General features: G+C 38.0%; 4 protein-coding genes and 1 pseudogene across 4 annotated transcripts; 1 reads left to right on the top strand and 4 right to left on the bottom strand.

Moving 5' to 3' along the window:
- Nucleotides 1-2,337: 2,337 nt before the first annotated feature.
- On the top strand, nucleotides 2,338-3,607 carry LOC122839461 (trace amine-associated receptor 13c-like). The gene is made up of 3 exons (XM_044131030.1): nucleotides 2,338-2,346; nucleotides 2,496-2,659; nucleotides 2,794-3,607. The coding sequence occupies exons 1-3, from the start codon at nucleotides 2,338-2,340 to the stop codon at nucleotides 3,605-3,607; spliced, it is 987 nt and encodes a 328-aa protein (XP_043986965.1).
- A 4,378-nt stretch (nucleotides 3,608-7,985) lies between these two features.
- LOC122839460 (trace amine-associated receptor 8a-like) lies at nucleotides 7,986-9,101 on the bottom strand. Its single transcript, XM_044131029.1, has 2 exons — nucleotides 8,929-9,101; nucleotides 7,986-8,796 (listed from the first exon to the last, which is right to left on the bottom strand). Exons 1-2 carry the CDS (start codon nucleotides 9,099-9,101, stop codon nucleotides 7,986-7,988), a joined length of 984 nt encoding a protein of 327 aa, XP_043986964.1.
- A 2,813-nt stretch (nucleotides 9,102-11,914) lies between these two features.
- On the bottom strand, nucleotides 11,915-13,030 carry LOC122839459 (trace amine-associated receptor 13c-like). Its single transcript, XM_044131028.1, has 2 exons — nucleotides 12,858-13,030; nucleotides 11,915-12,725 (listed from the first exon to the last, which is right to left on the bottom strand). The coding sequence occupies exons 1-2, from the start codon at nucleotides 13,028-13,030 to the stop codon at nucleotides 11,915-11,917; spliced, it is 984 nt and encodes a 327-aa protein (XP_043986963.1).
- Nucleotides 13,031-16,741: 3,711 nt separating this feature from the next.
- LOC122840177 lies at nucleotides 16,742-17,582 on the bottom strand (annotated as a pseudogene).
- Nucleotides 17,583-19,815: 2,233 nt separating this feature from the next.
- LOC122839457 (trace amine-associated receptor 13c-like) lies at nucleotides 19,816-20,931 on the bottom strand. Its single transcript, XM_044131027.1, has 2 exons — nucleotides 20,759-20,931; nucleotides 19,816-20,626 (listed from the first exon to the last, which is right to left on the bottom strand). The coding sequence occupies exons 1-2, from the start codon at nucleotides 20,929-20,931 to the stop codon at nucleotides 19,816-19,818; spliced, it is 984 nt and encodes a 327-aa protein (XP_043986962.1).
- Between the last annotated feature and the right edge of the window lie 3,058 nt (nucleotides 20,932-23,989).

Genomic DNA, 23,989 nt, shown 5'->3' with positions numbered 1-23,989 from the left:
ATTTTACATCCAACAGTCAGCATACAGTATGCAAATAGGTAGCTTAAATTAAATTGTTATCCTTTACAATACTCCACTAGAATGACACAAAAACTAGTGAAGTTCTGTGTTGGTGTGGCTCAGTGATCTTTCGGTGTGTGATTCTGAAGAACGACCTGCAGCAGCCGGGGAGGTATAACTCCTGTTACAGCGAATGCATCATTGTCATCAACTACATTGTGGGATTTGTTGATATGACCTTTAACCTGACCTTTAACCTTTCACTGTTATTGTGGTTTTGTATGTGAGAATATTCACAGTGTCGGCGTTTCAGGCTCGGGCGATACGTTCTCAGGTTGCGGCCCCTGCGCTGCAGGGCCCCCTCACCAGAATGGAATCTGAGATGAGAGCAGCCAGGACGCTTGGTGTAGTCGTTGTCATGTTCCTTCTGTGCATGTACCCGTATATTTGTTTTGCTCTCACAAGCCAGGACCAGTTGCTCAACGTGTTATCGGCAACTTTTGTCATATATTTGACAAACTCACAGGTGTCAAACTCCAGGCCTCAAGGGCCAGTGACCTGCAGTTTTTAGATGTGCCACAGGTACAAAAGACTGGATTGAAATGGCTTAATTTCATTTCCTCCTTGTGTAGATCAGTTCTCCAGAGCCTTGCTAATGATCTAATTATTCTATTCAGGTGTGGTGCAGCAGAGGCACATCTAAAAGCTGCAGGACAGTGGCCCTTGAGGACTGGAGTTTGACACCCCTGATTTAACTCCTGCCTAAATCCTGTTATCTATGTCATTTTTTACTCCTGGTTCAGGAAATCAATAAAACTCATTGCAACACTTGGGATTCTCCTGCCTCAATGTGAGGCAGCAGGATCTCTCTATATCAATGTGACATAGAGAGATAGTGACAGCTGAAAAGATAAGATCAGGCAAAGTTTAAACTGCACAGTTTCTTCATGAGTTTAATAAATTAACCTACACTGTTTATCTTAGTTAGCAATATTTTCTCAAGTTACCCATATTTTATGCATGTAGTGATTCACATTAAAACAGCCAAAACGCTTTTGTGAAGGTTAGAAACTAAAATTCCAATAATGTTTTTAAAGGTACACTATGATTCTTACCGTACTTCTGTGTAACTGTAACACCTTCAGGCCAAGATACTCAATGCCTCTTCTGCTGCATTTGTGATATGTTTGTCCTTCTTTAATGCCTGTCTAAACCCAATTATTTATAACTAAATTTAACACAAGTATCTCAATTGTAATTATTATTATTGTTGTTTTATTATTATTGTTGCTTTTTAAATTTCTTCTTGTTTCTAAGAAATGACCATCAAACATAAAAAATGTCGATAGTTTTCTAAAATGTGTTTGTCTAACAATTCCCTGTCTTTCTTTTTTCCCTCCCCTCCAGGGGGTCTTTTGTGGGCTCTAGTGTCCCTTATATGAAAGTAGGCTGACAGGAAAGGGAGAAAGACATGCGATAAATGTCGACGGGTCCGGGAATCGAACCCACAACTGCTGCGTCGAGAACTCAAGGTCTCCAAACATGGGTCGTGCTACACATAGCACTCCCCAGTCCCTGTCTTTCTATAACACATACTGTAGAAAGCACATAGTTATGCTCTTAGAACAAGAGAGAGAAATTGGACACCATGACCAAAAATGTCTAAGCCAAAACAAAGAGGTGGTTTATAATGATTATATATCTCAGATATCTCATCATATATATATATATATATATATATATATATATATATATATATATATATATATATATATATATATATATATATATATATATATATTATTACATTTATGCATGTGATAATTTATGCATAGTTTATATATACCAAGAAGTAACTTTGGTTGACTAAATAACTCTCTTTCCATTAATTTCTGCATTTTGTGGTGTACATGAAGCACATTAAATATTTGTCAAAGTTCTAAACATTGTTTAGAACAAATGCTTAGAACATTTGAACAGTCTTCTGGCTGTTCTTCTGGTCTTGATGTCAGAAGAACTGCTCTTCACTTCATCCTTGGTTTGATAACCTGTTGTTTTAACTTCATTTCATCAACTCCAACCACACATTTCAGCCACAGTCGCTCATTAAAACATTTTCAACATATATATATATATATATATATATATATATATATATATATATATATATATATATATATATATATATATATATAAATATATAAAAGGCTTGAAATGTTTTTACAGATATGATCAAATGTCCCTTGGTGTGTTTTTTCTGTTTAGTTAAATAAAATATTGCAAAAACATATTTTGTACTTCCAAATGTGTCTCAACCAGAAGTGAGTATCTTTATAAATGCAGACGGTTTTTCTGAGCCCATATGTTGTTGTCATGAGGTCACCATGGAGACAGTAAAGCAGGGGTAACATTTGATTGGAGACCATTACCTTAAAGGTGTGCCACAGAGTTCAACAGGTTATATAAACTGGAGTTTGGTCTGAAAGTCATCAGAGATGGAAGGAGCTGAACTCTGCTTCCCAGAGCTCCTCAACACCTCCTGCAGTAAAACAAACTATCCCCCCTCTGATAAGATGTTCTTTTCTATTATTGTTTGTCTTATTTCTTTTCTCATAATGATTCTGAACTTGCTGGTCATCATTGCCATCATGCACTTCAGGTAAACATTTCTTAAAAAATCACAGCAGAAGGCATTGATCTTGAATGAAACATATTTTAGACTGAATTAAATTTGTGACAGTTTTTGATGAAATGAGAGAAGTCTTTATGTGTTTGTGTTTTTAATCTTTCCAGGCAGCTTCACACCTCCACAAACGTTCTCCTTCTCTCGCTGGCTTTTTCAGATTTCATTATGGGTTTCCTGTTATTCTTTCAAATTTACTTGAATGACTGCTGGCATCTTGGCAACATAATGTGTGCTTTGATTACTGCTTTGGGTTTTACTGTTGCATCAACTTCAGTACAAACTTTGGTCCTCATTTCAATTGACCGCTATATAGCCATCTGTGATCCTTTACATTATCCCACTAAGGTTACTCTAGAAAGAACCCAAGTGTCAGTTTCTCTGTGTTGGACTTGTTCTCTTGTTTATGCCATTGTAATTTTAAAGGAGGATCTGGAGCAACCAGGTAGATTTAATTCATGTGTTGGAGAGTGTACATTTGAGATAGGCCTCACTGGATTTATTGTTGATCTCTTACTTGCTTTTCTTCTTCCTATTACTATCATCATAATTCTGTATGTTACAGTCTTTGTGGTGGCTGTGTCTCAGATTCGGGCCATGCGCTCTCATGTTACAGCCGTCACACATCAGCGTTCAGGAAAAGGAAAACCGAAAAAATCTGAAATAAAAGCTGCCAGGACTCTAGGGGTTGTTATATTAGTGTTTCTGCTTTGCCTTTGTCCATATTTTTGTGTCTCAGTTCTGAGCCCAGAGAGTATATTCAGTAGTGTATCAGGTGCCTATCTCCTAATATTATACTATGCTAATTCCTGTCTAAACCCTCTGATCTATGCATTATTCTACCCCTGGTTTAGAAAATCTATCAAAATTATTGTTACACTTAAAATTCTCAAGTCTGGCTCCTCAGATGCAAACTTACTGTAAATCTAAATAATGTATATTACTTTGTTAAAGTATAATTAATCATTTTGACACATACGACCTTCATCTTCAATTTATTTTAATGTAATGAACATAATAGTGCTGACATATGAAGTGACAGTGAAGGTTTTGGTGACAGGACTGAATCTTTCTACCACTTTTCTTGTTACATTAACCACTGAAATCACTTTTCACAAGATCTACATTTAATGTGCAAGCATCCATTCACCCAGATCATTATTGATGATTCCATTTTATTTCTGATCCTTCATTTTGGTTCAGAAAATATTTAGACATTTACTCAAGTGGCTCTTTCATTAATATTGCCCACCATTGCCACAAGCTGTCATATACTGCTAGTTGAGTGCAGATGCTTATGTGTGTGTGTTATGAAGAACGGATCCATATTGTGTTTTCCTCACTTCTCTCTCTCTCATTATAGAGCAGTTAACCTTAAAAAGAGTCTGTATTGTTATTATTTGACATATCATTTTAGGCATACAAGTTATCAATTAATGAGTTGATCTAAAGTTGATTAATCTTTTTGATCGATTAATGATTAATTTGAAAAGTGGCCTGTTTTTTTCACCTAAAAATCGTGGAATTTTGTAAAAAGCTTCCTGATTCAGCACATATCAGTACAAAGGTTTGAATGTGTCTCTGCTCCGACACAGCTGACTAAACAATCAAAGTACCTCCACAACGTGTCATAATGCTTCATCTATTTATTAGCAGTGGCCTGCTAATAAACCATCATTTGATTCAGGTGTGTTGAACTAAGAAAAGAACAAAAACATCCAGGATCCAGGCTGCCGAGGAATGATTTTAGATGATTGATCCAAGTTATCAATTAATGAGCAGCCATTTCCTTAAAGATCTTAGTTTTCCTTATATCAAGAAGGACAACCTTCTTTCCATAATGTAAACAATATGCCAAGTTTATAAAAATATCATTATTTTTAGCTATTTTTTGTCAACTGTCAAACACTGACTAAACTAAACCTGGATCTTTTTAAAAAATATAACAAACCAGGAATTTCTTTGGCTGCTTAATAGAAAAATAAAAGACAAAAGCAATAAAATATGTGAACATCTTCATGAACAGAGATATTCATGCAGGAGTGCTGTCTGAAACCTCCTATTCATGCAGGAGGTTTGTCATGAACACTTGCAACTTGACAAACTCAAAATCAACCTTGCTTATTGGCATCATGTCTTTTTCCATCATGTTATCGTTTTCTGCCCTCTGCTTTTCTGTCATCACATCCTCGCCTTCATAGCACATCAGTCATTGTTGGTTGAGAAATTTAACTGCTCCGTCATGGAAGCTCAGCTGAATCAGAACTATGAAGGTAAAACTTAAGGAGCTTGTTGAGCGGTTAAATTTTGGAAACAGAACAACAGCCTGTGCATCTTGCGTCCCACACCAATGCACAATCCCACATCAAAGAGTTGATGTGGGATCTGTTAAGATCTCTGTCACAGTTTAACAGAGAAAAGGCATTCAGTAAAATATGTGTGTACATATGATGAAACTGTTTCTTTATCAGTTCACCGTCCTGTTTCTCACTTTGTTCTGCTGACTGGAAGATGCTATTAGGACCATTTCTTTTTCCTGTTCTGGTATGGCCCCACCATCTTTATTCCGGTATCAAATAGCTCTGCTTAAGAATGACCAGTGGTGCCCTCTGTTGGAGAGCAGCTAAACTACAACATTAAAAGAAGATCTTAGTGGATTTTATTAGTTAATTTACTGGAACTAATTTTGATCTAATAAACTATTAATCAACAATTAATTGTAAATTGATTAATTGTCTGTATTCCTGCTTTGGACACCAGTGGTATATAAGAACCGTTAAAAGTGACATTTAGAAATGACAGAACATTCTAGAATCTACAATGTTAATTCTAGATTGATCTTAAGTCAACATGGCACTGATTCAAACATTGAAACTAACTCAACAAGGCAAAACATCATTGAAAAGATTGGTCAGCCTTCTTGCTCACTGAAAGGAAGAGGACTGAACAAACTACATTTCCCAGCGATCATAGTGGTGCCTGAGGTTCTGATAATGTCACTGGTTGTGTGTCCACTGCTGTCCACTCTCTTGTCTTCATTTGATAGTTTTTGCCTTTTAGGGTTTTCCGTTATACCCAGTTTTTATAGTTATTGTTGCATTTTCTACATTTCTAACTAGATTACTTAAAATGTAAACACTATCAGATTGCCCAATGACAATGTGTCTGATATAACAGAATTAAAACTGACATATTATTTTAATTATGACTGCGGTGCTTTTGCTTTGCAGTGTAACTTTTCTCATCCCTTTAAAGCTTTAGTTTAAAAATTTCCAGTGTTTCCTAACCGTGTTGCTACTCACATCCTGTAATGTATCATCCTTATCATGCAAAACTAATTTTTTAATATGGCAGCATTCACTGCATGATCAAAAACAATCTGGCAGTAGCTCAATTTGTTTCTGCATCGTATTTATTAATAGTTAGCCACAAACATGATCGTCACAATGAACATGTGTTTAGTTTCTTTTGTTGTTAATTTTCTATTTCAGAGCATATTGTTTTGAGTTTTCTGTCCTAACACTGTGATGTGTCCTTGGTCATCAGGATGTTCCCCTTTCACAATATTTTGATCCGCTTTGTATTCCCTTTAATTAGACACAACTCACAAAGACATTATACTGCAGTACAGCAGTAAGTTTTAAGTTCTTTAGTTACAGCCGTGTTTCTCTTTCAGTTATCCAGGCAGCCAATTCTAAGGTCTGCAAACATTTTCTTAACTGATGACTTGTTTGCATGATGACACTGTTAACTGATCATACTCTAGCAGTTGTTATGCAGTTTCAGTTATCATATCGCTGAGCTATAAGTGACTCATTTTAATGCAAAACTAGCGGCTCTGAACTAAAGCAGCCCAACCCAAAGCAGCTCTGTTGTATAGAAACAAAGTTGGGGAATTATCAGGTGAGATGAATTATGATTGTTGATATTTGAATGTTTTGTTTCATTTATATTTCTGTTTTGCTCCTTTCTTTATTGCTGACTTGATCATATCCTACCATTTTGTATTATCTAGTGATGCTTGTGCTTGGGATTTGTTTCTTTAGATGAAAGTTTATTTCTGTTTTTGTTGTTTGTTCTCAATTCAGATTTCTTTCCCCGTTTTCATTCTCTTTGCTTTCACTTTCCCTCTGCCTGCCAGCTCTTATCTGTCATCTCATCTCTCAGCTGCATTCACTCACCTTTGATTAGCCCCTGACATTTTCATACTCCTTCCTCAGTAAATATAAATCATTCAATTCAATTCAGTTTATTTATACAGCACCAAATCACAACAAATATCATCTTGAGGTACTTTACAAAAGAAGTCATTTTACATTCCAGTAGTTATTAAACAATATATTAATCTTATTAATATTAGTTTAAAACATTTGTATCTAAGGAAACCCAGTAGAGCATGTATTCATTGATTTGCAGCATTCTCTCCTCCTGGATGAGGCCGTAGCAACAATCACTTGCATTGTGCTGTTGACTTTACAGCAATTCTTCATACCAAGCATGCATAGAGGCAGTGGAGAGGAAAAACTCCCCTTTCACAGTAAGAAACCTCCAGCAGAACCAACGTGGCTCAGTACATGCAGCCATCTGCCACACCGACTGAGAGAGCAGAGTCAGTGTCAGAGTCAAAGTCAGAGTCAGAGTCTGTATCAGAGTCTGTGTCAGTGTCAGTGTCTGTGTCAGTGTCTGTGTCAGAGTCTGTGGCTCCCTTTGTGTTGCCTTTCCACTGGTCTTCACTTCATTTCTCTTGTCTTTTGTTCTGTAAGTCATTCTGTTGCTTTCATTAAACAGTCTGTGCTTGGGTCCTGCTGTTAATCTCATCAAAAAAGATGATGCTCATCCTGAAATAATTTTGTGCACGTATTGGTGTACTCACTTCTGTTAGGATATTTTTTCCACACAAAAAATTTAAATGTATGAACATTTTTCTATTAAAAATCAAATCTTCATATAGGCTTGAGCTAGAGATACTGTAATAACTTGGTGTTTATTAACTGTTCAAATACCCATCTAATAAAATCAGGTTGCACTAACATTAGACTTAGTCACTCTGCTCCTCAATTTAAACATTTTTCTTTCATCTAAGCTTATTACCAAATATACAATGTACACATGATGAGTCAATATAATTATCTTCTACTTAATGTTGGTCCAAAGTGCAAAATGTTGCCTCTGCCAGTAATGAGTGACCAAAGAGAAACTTAGGTTGTGCCAGCATCAAATGTCACAAGAGCAATACTTTGGACATTTTAATTATTCTCTTTTCCTCCAATAAAATGCGTATTTAGATCAGAGGCTAATTTCTTTACATCACAATAATGTCAGATGAGTCAGACTTCAATATTTGCAATGTAAGAATCAGTTTAACTGATTTCCTAAACCAGGGATAAAACAGGGCGTAGATCAGAGGGTTCAGGGTGGAATTAAAATAAAACAGAAGAAAAGTCACAGATGAAGCACTGACTGCTGCATCTTCTGCCATAAGAATAACACAAAAATATGGGCAGGTGCACATTAGAAACACAACTACAACAACCCCAAGGATAACAGCTGCCTTCATTTCAGATTTCTTAGCTGTGACTTTCACTGAGCCCTGGACTGAGACCGCTGCAGCGTGAGACTGCATGGCTCGAGCCTGAGACACAACCACTACAAACACTCTCACATACAGAATGAGGATGGCAGCAACTGGACCAACAAAAGATATCAAAAGATCAACTATTCCTCCTACATAATCTAGGACAACTACACACTCTCCAAAGCAGGAATTATACCTGCCTGGTTTTTGCAAGCTGTCTTTCAGGAGCAGGCTGTGACAAAGAAAAGCAATCACCCAACACAGTGACACACACATCTTCACTCGTTCTGTAGTGACTTTGCTGGAGTAATGCAGGGGGTAACAGATGGCCATGTAACGATCAACTGAAATGAGCACCATGGTTCCTATTGATGCAGCAGTGATGGCATAGTCCAAAACAACATAGAGGGCACACATGATGTCCCCAAGATACCAGCAGCCATCTATCAGCACTATCTGGAATGAAATGAGGAATCCCACCAGGCAGTCTGAGACAGCCAGAGAGAGCAGCAGGATGTTGGTGGGGCTGTGGAGCCTCCTGCAGAAATGAGAAAACAACACACTCGTTATCTAATGCAGCTACGATTGTAATTTCAACAAATAAGGTCAGAGTAACACAGCCACAATCTATTGTTTGAAACAGTTTTCAAAAGGTAAAACATTTCATTACTTGAAGTGAGAGATAGAGATGATGACCAGAAGGTTGAGTGTCACAGTGAGTAAAGAGATGAATGACAGAGTAATATAAATCAACAACGATACTGAGGGAGGAAGCATGGTCTTTCTGCATGATGCATTGAGTTGCTGTGGAAAGCAAAGTTCAGCTACTTCGGAGTTTTTCATCATTAGACAGAGAAGAACAGAAGCTACTAAAGTCTGCCTTATCTATATATGAAACTAATAGACAAATCATCTCTCTCTCTTCCTCTCTCTTAATCTGTGCAATGTACTTGAGGCGGGACTTAAAGTAACCCTTCTGACTATTACATGAGAAAGACTCCACTGTGCAATGAATTTATGCAAATTAGACGAGCCTGTTTTTCAAATCACTTCTTAGAAGTCAACATGTTACCTTGTTACTCTCCTCATTGACTGCATTTGATATATTTTATTTAGGTTTTTTGTGTTTTATCTGTATAGCCTCTTTTTCTTATGTTTCTTAATGACCATACTAATAAAGATTTCCTGTCTAAATGTAGATTTTTGACTCATTTTAGTCTTTTTAAAATGTGTGGCACTTTGATTTTGTGTGATGTTTTAAATATCTTTATATATGAAGCTGGATTGGATTGTACAGCACATAACATTTCACATCTGGATCTTCTCTCTGTACAGGATCTCGTCATTGTTTATTATCAGATCCAATAAGGTGATATCATCTGCAAACTTTAGAACTCCCATTAGAGGAGTGGATGGCTGCTCTGTCATGTGTGAACACAGTAAATAGAACCGGACCAAGCACAATGCCCTGCAGTGTGCCTGTATTGAGGACCAGGGTGGATGATGTTCAGTCCCCTATTCTCACCACCTAAGGCTGGTTGGTGAGAAAGGCCCTGATCTAAAGGCACATTGGTGTTAAAAGTCCCAAGTCGTGCAGCTTTGCCATCAACTTCTCCATTATGATGGTATTAAATGCTGAACTGAAGTCGACAAATAGCATCCTAACATAAGTGTCAGGATGCTGCAGATGTGTCAGGGATGTGTGTATTGCAATGGAGACAGCATCCTCTGTGGACCGGTTCCTCCGATAGGCAAACTGGTGCCAGTGCAGATCAGCAGGAAGGTTATCTATGATGTGTTTTGTCATTGAATTGCACATAACATATGTGTAGACTGTGATATTTACTCATTTTTAATAAGTCGGTGAAAGAAGAGACTTGCACGTTTTATGCTGGTGTTCATATAATTTATAATGTGTGTAGGCCCAGAGCAGGGGTCTCAAACTCCAGTCCCCGAGGGCCACAGTCCTGCAGTTTTTAGATGTTCCACAGGTACAAAACACTGGAATGAAATGGCTTAATTACCTCCACATTGTTCTCCACAGCCTTAATTATTCTATTCAGGTGTGGTGCAGCAGAGGCACATCTAAAAGTTGCAGGACTGCGGCCCTCGAGGACTGGAGTTTGAGACCCCTGGCTTAGAGGGCTGGGTTCTGAGTCTGGCCATGTGGTCTTTCTCTGTGGTGATGGTGATTTGAACCCAGAGCTTTGCTCCCTCCGTGCCTCATGCAGGGCCTTTGTGCTGTTGGGCCTTTCCTTCTCCTTATGCAAATTTATGTTTGTCTTTATTTGTACATCCCAACACTCACACAAGCATTTGCATTACGTCACTGTTTCAAACACTACTGGCCCTTTTCCACAAGAGATTTGGCCCAGTCACTACAATACAGTCTGCTTCCAATACACTTCAGTAACAGCTCCAGTGGGTGGTTCGTCGTGAAGTTGTGCTGTCTCAGAGTCCAAAATCTGACACCACATACACTCTGGAGAAGTACAGGAGAGTGTGGGAAGTCACAATGTAGTATTAATTATATATGGGCTTGATGACCTGTGAAGGTAAGCTAATGCGAATCTGCTATAGGCTATACACATGAAAAAAGTGGAGCATAAAAGTATAGAAATGATGATGAAACACTCACCATCATTGACTCCAGCAGAACAGTGGCTGTGTCCAAGCTACTCTCCATCCCATTTTGTCAGTCAGTTTCCATAAATGGCATCCATCTCATCAAACCATTTCCAATTTTGTTGGCTTTATCCGCTCCTGACATTATGACCTTTAATTGTGCAGGAATCACACTTCAGATTTTTAGCTTCTCCCGGTATTGCTTTGGTGGTAGCTGTGAGAGGTCATCGGCTGCAACACTTTAAACACTTTTATATTGAGTCATTTCATCAAGCCCTCTCTGAATTTTGTTGCATGCCACCAAGCACATAAAAAAGTATTGGACCACCGTGTGGGTTTCGTTGTTGCCATTATTGTTTTTAAAAACTTCAATATAGGTTGAGTCACTCCTCTGAGTTTTAATAACATTATTAGAAATGGCAGATCGGGTTGTGACAGTTGCAACCAGTAACTCCACCCTCTAACCAATCAGTGACTGACAGTCTTCTGATGTTGTGTTCATGGTAGAACACAGTGTTCTAGAAGCACAGGTGGAAAAAAATTATTCTATTCCAATTTCTTGATTCTTGGATGTTTTTTTTTTTATTGGTTTTATATTTTACCTGAGGCATAGCATCCTGTTTTTGTTATGGCGCTTAGCCAGTCATGACACAATGCTATTCATATTACAGATATATGTTTGTCTGTAATTATATACTTTTGAGAATCTGACTTAAGTTGTTCAAACTAATAATTACTAATTACTTGTTAATGTTACACAATAATTTACAATGTAAATTTTCATCAAGTCAACAAAGACAATAAAAATGTTGGCTATGTCAGATATAACCACAGCATTCCCTGTTTTAGGACACTGAAGTAGTTAACACAGAATTAAAATTTTCTTTGGACACAATGAAATCTGTGCTGACAAAAGGTAGAAAAAATGATCCACAATTGTGTAATAATTCCAAGAACAAAGATCTGTTAAAGAAAATGTGTTGAAAGATTTATTTCAGTCCATGATTTATATGAAAAGATTAGGATGCTCTTTACATCATGATGGCATCACGCGACTCTGGCTTCAATATTTGCAGTGTAAGAATCAGTTTAATTGATTTCCTAAACCAGGGATAAAACAGGGCGTAGATCAGAGGGTTCAGGGTGGAATTAAAATAAAACAGAATAAAGGTTGCCGATGAAGCACTGACTGCTGCATCTTCTGCAATCAGTGAAACACAGAAATATGGGCAGGTGCACATTAGAAACACAACTACAACAACCCCAAGTGTTATGGCTGCCTTCATTTCAGATTTCTTAGCTGTGATTTTCACTGATCCCTGGACTGAGACCGCTGCAACGTGAGACTGCATGGCTCGACCCTGAGACACAACCACTACAAACACTCTCACATACAGAATAATGATCACAGTGACAGGACAAATAAAGCATGACAAAAGGTCAAAAATTCCCCCAATATAATCTAGAAAAACGACACATTCTCCAGAGCAGGATTTATATCTGCCTGGGTGTTGCAGATTGTCCCTTAACAAAACACAGTGATAAAGAATGGAACACATCCAAAACACTGAAACACACATCTTGGCTCGTTCAGTGGTGACTTTGCTGAAGTAGTGTAGGGGGTAACAGATGGCCACATAACGATCAATGGATATAAGCACCATGGTTCCTGTTGAGGAAGAAGTGATAATATAATCCAAAATAATATAGAGGGCACACATGATGTCTCCAAGATACCAGCAGCCATCTATCAGCACTATCTGGAATGAAATGAGGAATCCCACCAGGCAGTCTGACACAGCCAGAGAGAGCAGCAGGATGTTGGTGGGGCTGTGGAGCCTCCTGCAGAAATGAGAAAACAACACACTCATTATCTAATGCAGCTATGATTGTAATTTCAACAAATAAGGTCAGAGTGACACAGCCACAATCTATTGTTTGAAACAGATTTTGAAATGTAAAACATTAAATTACTTGAAGTGATATATAGAGATGATGACCAGCAGGTTAGAAAATACAGTAAGTAGAGAGATGGAAGACAATGTTAAGTGAAAAACCAAGGATACAGAGGGAGACAGCATAGTCTTTCTGCAGGATGTATTGAGCAGTTGGGGAAAGCAAAGTTCAGCTTCATCAACAATTTTCATAACTAGACAGAGAATGAGACAAGAAGCTGCTCAGTTTGCTTTAAGCCTGAATCACTTTGACAAACAACTGTCTTATATACTCAGCTCTCTATCCTCTGTTGATGTGAAGGTGGGGCATAATGAATATTCATGCTCCTGTTCTGTAGCTTTTATTAAAATAATAGTATCTGTAACTTATTTTATGCTATGGAAACTACTGCATAATATGTGTACTGATTCTAATTTGTTAAACATTTGATGCAGCGTGGGGAAAAATATATCTAACCTACCAGTGTTCTGAGTGTAAAACCTGTAACACATTTTCTGATAAAATAGATGCTTTTTTATGAGAATTTCACTGATTCTCTAGATGGCTTACAATAAAGAGATCCTGAATGAAGATGCCAAGAGCACCTTTTTCATATCAAACTCAATTGGTGTCAATATTTTGTGCCGTTGTCATTTTAAAGATATGATATGTTTACAGACGACATCAAAGGTCAAACAGCCCACATTTGTAAAATCCAAATAAAAAAATTCAATCAGCTGTTCTGTTTATACAAATATTCTGTTTGTACAAATGCTAAAATTAGCATCTGTACTGGTTTTGTTTTGAAGATATTAACAAGAGGTTCCAGAGGACCTCTGGAACCTCTGGAACCTCTTGTTCCAGGGTCTGGATTGATTGACATCAATCCAGACCAAGCTGAATTGATGTCAATCAATTGTGCTACAAATTTGAGCTGGTTTGTGCTTCAAGTTTTTGTTTTGCTTCTATTTCTGAAAATCTTGTCATCTGTCAGCAGCAAGTCACCGAGAGTGGCCAGAGGGGTTGGCAATATTTAAACAATTACTTTGTTCAAACCCCAGGAGTCAATGTAGGAATAGGACCCCCATCCTTCGTTTTAAAGAAGAAACCAGAAACCTTTGGGGACAGTCATAAAAACTTGTGAAAGAGCCTTGGTATTCAGCTCTTTCATGGTTGCCTTTTTCTTGGGGATAGAAAGAACAGATAGGGGATGTGAGTACATGGATGAGGCCAGCTTCTGATGGAGTCTCCCCTCTCTGTACAGTAAAACCTGTACTGGTCAACTTAGACCCATCTTCACTCACATCATTAAGAAATCTCTCAAACTTTGAGAAGTTCCCACCTTCTTAAACTGCTCCAGCATCATCCTAGGTTCCAAGAAAAACCCATCACAGGATTAAATGGCAACAGATTGACTGCGCTGACATCAGTGGTCATGAAAACCTCTTAGCACCTGGTGCTGAAGCATCTAAAGGACATCACAGGCCCCTTGAAGTTTGCATACTGGTGGTGAGACAGGTTGGCATAGGATGCAGTTCACCTGGGTCTACCCTTCATCCTGCACCACCTCAATCATCCAGGGACATATGCCAGGATCCTGTTTGAGAATTTCATCTGTGCCTTCAACACTATCAACCTCCACCAGACATCCTCCACTCGAAGCTCATCCAGCTCACATTGCCAGCCTCCAACTGACATTAGATCACCAAAATCCTCACTCAGTGGCAGCAGCAGTTGAGGCTGGGAATCATCTAATCCAGCTCAAGAACAATCAACATTACTGGCCTCCAGGGGTGGGTTCTGTCCTCTCTCCTATTCTGCCTGTATACAAATGACTGCATATCAATGGACAACACCATGTATGCTCTGGACCATTTCTGGTTCCTAGAAACTACATTTTCTTGTGACCTGAGATTGTCCTCACACACTGACTCCATCCAAAAGAAGGCTCAGCAGAGATTACAACTCCTGCTTCCACAAATAGTTTAACCTTCCACAGAAGATGCTTGTCATCTTCTACACTGCCATATTACAGTCTGTCCCATCTTAATCCATTTCTGTGCAGCTTGGCTCATCTACAAAGCAGGACAGGTACCAACTGTTGCAACAAACAAATAGGTCTTTGGAGAGGATAATCAGGGCTGACCTTCTGTCTATTCATGACCTCTGTAGGTTGAGGACCAGCAAAAGGGCAATTAACATTGATCCAACATTTGCTGGCCAAAGGTTATTTAGACTCACAACCTCATGTCGGCTCTACAGAGCTCTAATGGCAAAAACTAGATGACAGACAGATTCTATACCCAGACCGTCTCTGTGATGAACACAGTTTATACCTCATATGTTTGGACTATAAGAAAAAAAGGCTCACACTGTTGTAAATATTAATGTTGACTCTTTCTTACTAAGTGCTTTTTGTTTATGTTGTAATTTAAGTTTTGTGACTGTACCTTGATTATGATTGATTAAATTATGAAATTCCTGATGAGGAGAATAAAATTCTAATTCTGATAAATTGACATATATCATTCTGTTCAGCAAAATGATGAACTCTAACATCTCTTACTGACAACATGTTTACAGTCCAGTGTAATTATTTTTCTTACATTTCTAATGCGCCTGTGAATAGAAATTGACATGTTAAAATCCCAGCCTAAAACACATGTAAAATTATTTATGTGTGTTTGTAAATGTCATTTATGTGTTGTGAAAGTATGCATATGTTTGTGAATTAAAATGGAACTGTACATAAACACATTTTATATCAGTGGATATTACTGCAATACCTAAATGTATTACACCAACAGAAAATAAACATAATGTTTGGTCTATTGGTTGGATGTAACAATTTATTGGACATATGGACAAAGATTTACAGACAAAACAGAGTTTGTGCTATACAAAGAAATTTTCTCTCTAATACCTTATTCTACTTTTAGTTTCTGTGTCACCAATTTAAAGATTGAAATAAATTTTACAAGATTTATGACAAGACTCAGTGTGAAGTATAACATTTAGCTCATGTATTTGTGTTTGCACATGTCAAAACTATATAGAACAGATATTGTTAGTAAGTTAAGATTAAATCTGAACACAGGTAAGAATGTTTCATTACTTGTTAAAGTTACACAATATTTTATAAGACAAAAAAAAATAAGGCTAAAGCATAAAAAAAGTTGAGTCCTGCTAATAATCTAAATATAAATACCACTTCTTTTTTTTCCATAGGCTGGTATCAGATTTTATGACAATATTTCTCATATGTTTTAGGATTCATAGATGTTTTTGTAAATTTATATAGTATTATATCTGTAACAGGATTTGTTGAACAATGTAATTGATGCTGTTGCCACAAAGGACATGGACAATCCTGACACATCTGTGACAAGACCAGTGTTAGGATAATTATGTATTGTTATCATTCTTACATATGGTTTACTAGTTTGTTTTTCATTTATAGGTTTAGTATTCACACCCCAGAAAGGAGGAGTTTGCTAAATTGTGTGAAAGACAAAACTTGCTTTTTCCTTAGACCTTGAAGCTGCAGCTGCTCTATAAATCTAGGGATACTCCTTAAAGGGCCTGTGTGTTAGTTCCTATGTTACCTTTCTCTATCTTCTTTGAGTTATTACCTTTACATTCCATTCCTGCTCTGTTCTGTAATAAAAAGACTTGTTCTGATGCAGAGAGTCAGAACACATGGTAAACACTTAGGAGAAGTGGTTTGCTGTGTCTTCTCCTTCTGCAGAAGCTTGGTTGAAAACTCATAAACGTTGTCTGTGGTTCTCTTTTTATGTAGGTTTAGAAAATACCTATCAACCAGAACAGTTTCAAAACTAATCATGTAAATTCTCTTCAAGGATTTTTTTTTTATATCCACAGATTCTTGGCTAATTTAAAAAGTTTGGTTACTTAAATTGTATTTACATCATGATGACGTCACGTGACTCTGCATTCAATATTTGCAATGTAAGAATCAGTTTAATTGATTTCCTAAACCAGGGATAAAACAGGGCGTAGATCAGCGGGTTCAGGGTGGAATTAAAATAAAACAGAAGAAAAGTCAGATGAAGCACTGACTGCTGCATCTTCTGCCATAAGAATAACACAAAAATATGGGCAGGTGCACATTAGAAACACAACTACAACAACCCCAAGGATAACAGCTGCCTTCATTTCAGATTTCTTAGCTGTGACTTTCACTGATCCCTGGACTGAGACCGCTGCAACGTGAGACTGCATGGCTCGAGCCTGAGACACAACCACTACAAACACTCTCACATACAGAATGAGGATGGCAGCAACTGGACCAACAAAAGATATCAAAAGATCAACTATTCCTCCTACATAATCTAGGAAAACTACACACTCTCCAAAGCAGGAATTATACCTGCCTGGTTTTTGCAAGCTGTCTTTCAGGAGCAGGCTGTGACAAAGAAAAGCAATCACCCAACACAGTGACACACACATCTTCACTCGTTCTGTAGTGACTTTGCTGGAGTAATGCAGGGGGTAACAGATGGCCACGTAACGATCAACTGAAATGAGCACCATGGTTCCTATTGATGCAGCAGTGATGGCATAGTCCAAAACAACATAGAGGGCACACATGATGTCCCCAAGATACCAGCAGCCATCTATCAGCACTATCTGGATCTTCTCTCTGTACAGGATCTCGTCATTGTTTATTATCAGACCCAATAAGGTGATATCATCTGCAAACTTTAGAACTCCCATTAGAGGAGTGGATGGCTGCTCTGTCATGTGTGAACACAGTAAATAGAACCGGACCAAGCACAATGCCCTGCAGTGTGCCTGTATTGAGGACCAGGGTGGATGATGTTCAGTCCCCTATTCTCACCACCTAAGGCTGGTTGGTGAGAAAGGCCCTGATCTAAAGGCACATTGGTGTTAAAAGTCCCAAGTCGTGCAGCTTTGCCATCAACTTCTCCATTATGATGGTATTAAATGCTGAACTGAAGTCGACAAATAGCATCCTAACATAAGTGTCAGGATGCTGCAGATGTGTCAGGGATGTGTGTATTGCAATGGAGACAGCATCCTCTGTGGACCGGTTCCTCCAATAGGCAAACTGGTGCCAGTGCAGATCAGCAGGAAGGTTATCTATGATGTGTTTTTGTCATTGAGTTGCACATAACATATGTGTAGATTGTGATATTTACTCATTTTTAATAAGTCGGTGAAAGAAGAGACTTGCAAGTTTTTATGCTGGTGTTCATATAATTTATAATGTGTGTAGGCCCAGAGCAGGGGTCTCAAACTCCAGTCCCCGAGGGCCACAGTCCTGCAGTTTTTAGATGTTCCACAGGTACAAAACACTGGAATGAAATGGCTTAATTACCTCCACATTGTTCTCCACAGCCTTAATTATTCTATTCAGGTGTGGTGCAGCAGAGGCACATCTAAAAGTTGCAGGACTGCGGCCCTCGAGGACTGGAGTTTGAGACCCCTGGCTTAGAGGGCTGGGTTCTGAGTCTGGCCATGTGGTCTTTCTCTGTGGTGATGGTGATTTGAACCCAGAGCTTTGCTCCCTCCGTGCCTCATGCAGGGCCTGTGTGCTGTTGGGCCTTTCCTTCTCCTTATGCAAATTTATGTTGTCTTTATTTGTACATCCCAACACTCACACAAGCATTTGCATTACGTCACTGTTTCAAACACTACTGGCCCTTTTCCACAAGAGATTTGGCCCAGTCACTACAATACAGTCTGCTTCCAATACACTTCAGTAACAGCTCCAGTGGGTGGTTCGTCGTGAAGTTGTGCTGTCTCAGAGTCCAAAATCTGACACCACATACACTCTGGAGAAGTACAGGAGAGTGTGGGAAGTCACAATGTAGTATTAATTATATATGGGCTTGATGACCTGTGAAGGTAAGCTAATGCGAATCTGCTATAGGCTATACACATGAAAAAAGTGGAGCATAAAAGTATATAAATGATGATGAAACACTCACCATCATTGACTCCAGCAGAACAGTGGCTGTGTCCAAGCTACTCTCCATCCCATTTTGTCAGTCAGTTTCCATAAATGGCATCCATCTCATCAAACCATTTCCAATTTTGTTGGCTTTATCCGCTCCTGACATTATGACCTTTAATTGTGCAGGAATCACACTTCAGATTTTTAGCTTCTCCCGGTATTGCTTTGGTGGTAGCTGTGAGAGGTCATCGGCTGCAACACTTTAAACACTTTTATATTGAGTCATTTCATCAAGCCCTCTCTGAATTTTGTTGCATGCCACCAAGCACATAAAAAAGTATTGGACCACCGTGTGGGTTTCGTTGTTGCCATTATTGTTTTTAAAAACTTCAATATAGGTTGAGTCACTCCTCTGAGTTTTAATAACATTATTACAAATGGCAGATCGGGTTGTGACAGTTGCAACCAGTAACTCCACCCTCTAACCAATCAGTGACTGACAGTCTTCTGATGTTGTGTTCATGGTAGAACACAGTGTTCTAGAAGCACAGGTGGAAAAAAATTATTCTATTCCAATTTCTTGATTCTTGGATGTTTTTTTTTTAATTGGTTTTATATTTTACCTGAGGCATAGCATCCTGTTTTTGTTATGGCGCTTAGCCAGTCATGACACAATGCTATTCATATTACAGATATATGTTTGTCTGTAATTATATACTTTTGAGAATCTGACTGAAGTTGTTCAAACTAATAATTACTAATTATTTGTTAATGTTACATAATATTTTACAATGTAAATTTTCATCAAGTCAACAAAGACAATAAAAATGTTGGCTATGTCAGATATAACCACAGCATTCCCTGTATGTTTTAGGACACTGAAGTAGTTAACACAGAATAAAAATTTTCTTTGGACACAATGAAATCTGTGCTGACAAAAGGTAGAAAAAATGATCCACAATTGTGTAATAATTCCAAGAGCAAAGATCTGTTAAAGAAAATGTGTTGAAAGATTTATTTCAGTCCATGATTTATATGAAAAGATTAGGATGCTCTTTACATCATGATGGCATCACGCGACTCTGGCTTCAATATTTGCAGTGTAAGAATCAATTTAATTGATTTCCTAAACCAGGGATAAAACAGGGCGTAGATCAGAGGGTTCAGGGTGGAATTAAAATAAAACAGAATAAAGGTTGCCGATGAAGCACTGACTGCTGCATCTTCTGCAATCAGCGAAACACAGAAATATGGGCAGGTGCACATTAGAAACACAACTACAACAACCCCAAGTGTTATGGCTGCCTTCATTTCAGATTTCTTAGCTGTGATCTTCACTGAGCCCTGGACTGAGACCGCTGCAACGTGAGACTGCATGGCTCGAACCTGAGACACAACCACTACAAACACTCTCACATACAGAATAATGATCACAGTGACAGGACAAATAAAGGATGACAAAAGGTCAAAAATTCCCCCAATATAATCTAGAAAAACAACACATTCTCCAGAACAGGAATTATATCTGCCTGGGTGTTGCAGATTGTCCCTTAACAAAACACAGTGATAAAGAATGGAACACATCCAAAACACTGAAACACACATCTTGGCTCGTTCAGTGGTGACTTTGCTGAAGTAGTGTAGGGGGTAACAGATGGCCACATAACGATCAATGGATATAAGCACCATGGTTCCTATTGAGGAAGTAGTGATAATATAATCCAAAATAATACAGAGGGCACACATGATGTCTCCAAAATACCAGCAGCCATCTATCAGCACTATCTGGAATGAAATGAGGAATCCCACCAGGCAGTCTGAGACAGCCAGAGAGAGCAGCAGGATGTTGGTGGGGCTGTGGAGCCTCCTGCAGAAATGAGAAAACAACACACTCATTATCTAATGCAGCTATGATTGTAATTTCAACAAATAAGGTCAGAGTGACACAGCCACAATCTATTGTTTGAAACAGATTTTGAAATGTAAAACATTAAATTACTTGAAGTGATATATAGAGATGATGACCAGCAGGTTAGAAAATACAGTAAGTAGAGAGATGGAAGACAATATTAAGTGAAAAACCAAGGATACAGAGGGAGACAGCATAGTCTTTCTGCAGGATGTATTGAGCAGTTGGGGAAAGCAAAGTTCAGCTTCATCAACAATTTTCATAACTAGACAGAGAATGAGACAAGAAGCTGCTCAGTTTGCTTTAAGCCTGAATCACTTTGACAAACAACTGTCTTATATACTCAGCTCTCTATCCTCTGTTGATGTGAAGGTGGGGCATAATGAATATTCATGCTCCTGTTCTGTAGCTTTTATTAAAATAATAGTATCTGTAACTTATTTTATGCTATGCAAACTACTGCATAATATGTGTACTGATTCTAATTTGTTAAACATTTGATGCAGCGTGGGGAAAAATATATCTAACCTACCAGTGTTCTGAGTGTAAAACTTGTAACACATTTTCTGATAAAATTAGATGCTTTTTTATGAGAATTTCACTGATTCTCTAGATGGCTTACAATAAAGAGATCCTGAATGAAGATGCCAAGAGCACCTTTTTCATATCAAACTCAATTGGTGTCAATATTTTGTGCCGTTGTCATTTTAAAGATATGATATGTTTACAGACGACATCAAAGGTCAAACAGCCCACATTTGTAAAATCCAAATAAAAAAATTCAATCAGCTGTTCTGTTTATACAAATATTCTGTTTGTACAAATGCTAAAATTAGCATCTGTACTGGTTTTGTTTTGAAGATATTAACAAGAGGTTCCAGAGGACCTCTGGAACCTCTGGAACCTCTTGTTCCAGGGTCTGGATTGATTGACATCAATCCAGACCAAGCTGAATTGATGTCAATCAATTGTGCTACAAATTTGAGCTGGTTTGTGCTTCAAGTTTTTGTTTTGCTTCTATCTCTGAAAATCTTGTCATCTGTCAGCAGCAAGTCACCGAGAGTGGCCAGAGGGGTTGGCAATTTTTAAACAATTACTTTGTTCAAACCCCAGGAGTCAATGTAGGAATAGGACCCCCATCCTTCGTTTTAAAGAAGAAACCAGAAACCTTTGGGGACAGTCATAAAAACTTGTGAAAGAGCCTTGGTATTCAGCTCTTTCATGGTTGCATTTTTCTTGGGGATAGAAAGAACAGATAGGGGATGTGAGTACATGGATGAGACCAGCTTCTGATGGAGTCTCCCCTCTCTGTACAGTAAAACCTGTACTGGTCAACTTAGACCCATCTTCACTCACATCATTAAGAAATCTCTCAAACTTTGAGAAGTTCCCACCTTCTTAAACTGCTCCAGCATCATCCTAGATTCCAAGAAAAACCCATCACAGGATTAAATGGCAACAGATTGACTGCGCTGACATCAGTGGTCATGAAAACCTCTTAGCACCTGGTGCTGAAGCATCTAAAGGACATCACAGGCCCCTTGAAGTTTGCATACTGGTGGTGAGACAGGTTGGCATAGGATGCAGTTCACCTGGGTCTACCCTTCATCCTGCACCACCTCAATCATCCAGGGACATATGCCAGGATCCTGTTTGTGAATTTCATCTGTGCCTTCAACACTATCAACCTCCACCAGACATCCTCCACTCGAAGCTCATCCAGCTCACATTGTAAGCCTCCACCTGTCATTAGATCACCAAAATCCTCACTCAGTGGCAGCAGCAGTTGAGGCTGGGAAGCATCTAATCCAGCTCAAGAACAATCAACATTACTGGCCTCCAGGGGTGGGTTCTGTCCTCTCTCCTATTCTGCCTGTATACAAATGACTACATATCAATGGACAACACCATGTATGCTCTGGACCATTTCTGGTTCCTAGAAACTACATTTTCTTGTGACCTGAGATTGTCCTCACACACTGACTCCATCCAAAAGAAGGCTCAGCAGAGATTACAACTCCTGCTTCCACAAATAGTTTAACCTTCCACAGAAGATGCTTGTCATCTTCTACACTGCCATATTACAGTCTGTCCCATCTTAATCTATTTCTGTGCAGCTTGGCTCATCTACAAAGCAGGACAGGTACCAACTGTTGCAACAAACAAATAGGTCTTTGGAGAGGATAATCAGGGCTGACCTTCTGTCTATTCGTGACCTCTGTAGGTTGAGGACCAGCAAAAGGGCAATTAACATTGATCCAACATTTGCTGGCCAAAGGTTATTTAGACTCACAACCTCATGTCGGCTCTACAGAGCTCTAATGGCAAAAACTAGATGACAGACAGATTCTATACCCAGACCGTCTCTGTGATGAACACAGTTTATACCTCATATGTTTGGACTATAATAAAAAAGGCTCACACTGTTGTAAATATTAATGTTGACTCTTTCTTACTAAGTGCTTTTTGTTTATGTTGTAATTTAAGTTTTGTGACTGTACCTTGATTATGATTGATTAAATTATGAAATTCCTTGTTTGTACCCACAAACTTACAGAATAAAATTCTGATTCTGATAAATTGACATATATCATTCTGTTCAGCAAAATGATGAACTCTAACATCTCTTACTGACAACATGTTTACAGTCCAGTGTAATTATTTTTTTTACATTTCTAATGCGCCTGTGAATAGAAATTGACATGTTAAAATCCCAGCCTAAAACACATGTAAAATTATTTATGTGTGTTTGTAAATGTCATTTATGTGTTGTGAAAGTATGCATATGTTTGTGAATTAAAATGGAACTGTACATAAACACATTTTATATCAGTGGATATTACTGCAATACCTAAATGTATTACACCAACAGAAAATAAACATAATGTTTGGTCTATTGGTTGGATGTAACAATTTATTGGACATATGGACAAAGATTTTAAGACAAAACAGAGTTTGTGCTATACAAAGAAATTTTCTCTCTAATACCTTATTCTACTTTTAGTTTCTGTGTCACCAATTTAAAGATTGAAATAAATTTTACAAGATTTATGACAAGACTCAGTGTGAAGTATAACATTTAGCTCATGTATTTGTGTTTGCACATGTCAAAACTATATAGAACAGATATTGTTAGTAAGTTAAGATTAAATCTGAACACAGGTAAGAATGTTTCATTACTTGTTAAAGTTACACAATATTTTATAAGACAAAAAAAAATAAGGCTAAGACATAAAAAAAGTTGAGTCCTGCTAATAATCTAAATATAAATACCACTTCTTTTTTTTTCCATAGGCTGGTGTCAGATTTTATGACAATATT

This window comes from Gambusia affinis, linkage group LG11 (genome assembly GCF_019740435.1).
Source record: "Gambusia affinis linkage group LG11, SWU_Gaff_1.0, whole genome shotgun sequence".
Lineage (NCBI taxonomy): Eukaryota > Metazoa > Chordata > Actinopteri > Cyprinodontiformes > Poeciliidae > Gambusia > Gambusia affinis.
Note: the sequence above shows the minus strand (reverse complement) of the source record. Positions and strands in the feature narration are given on the sequence as shown.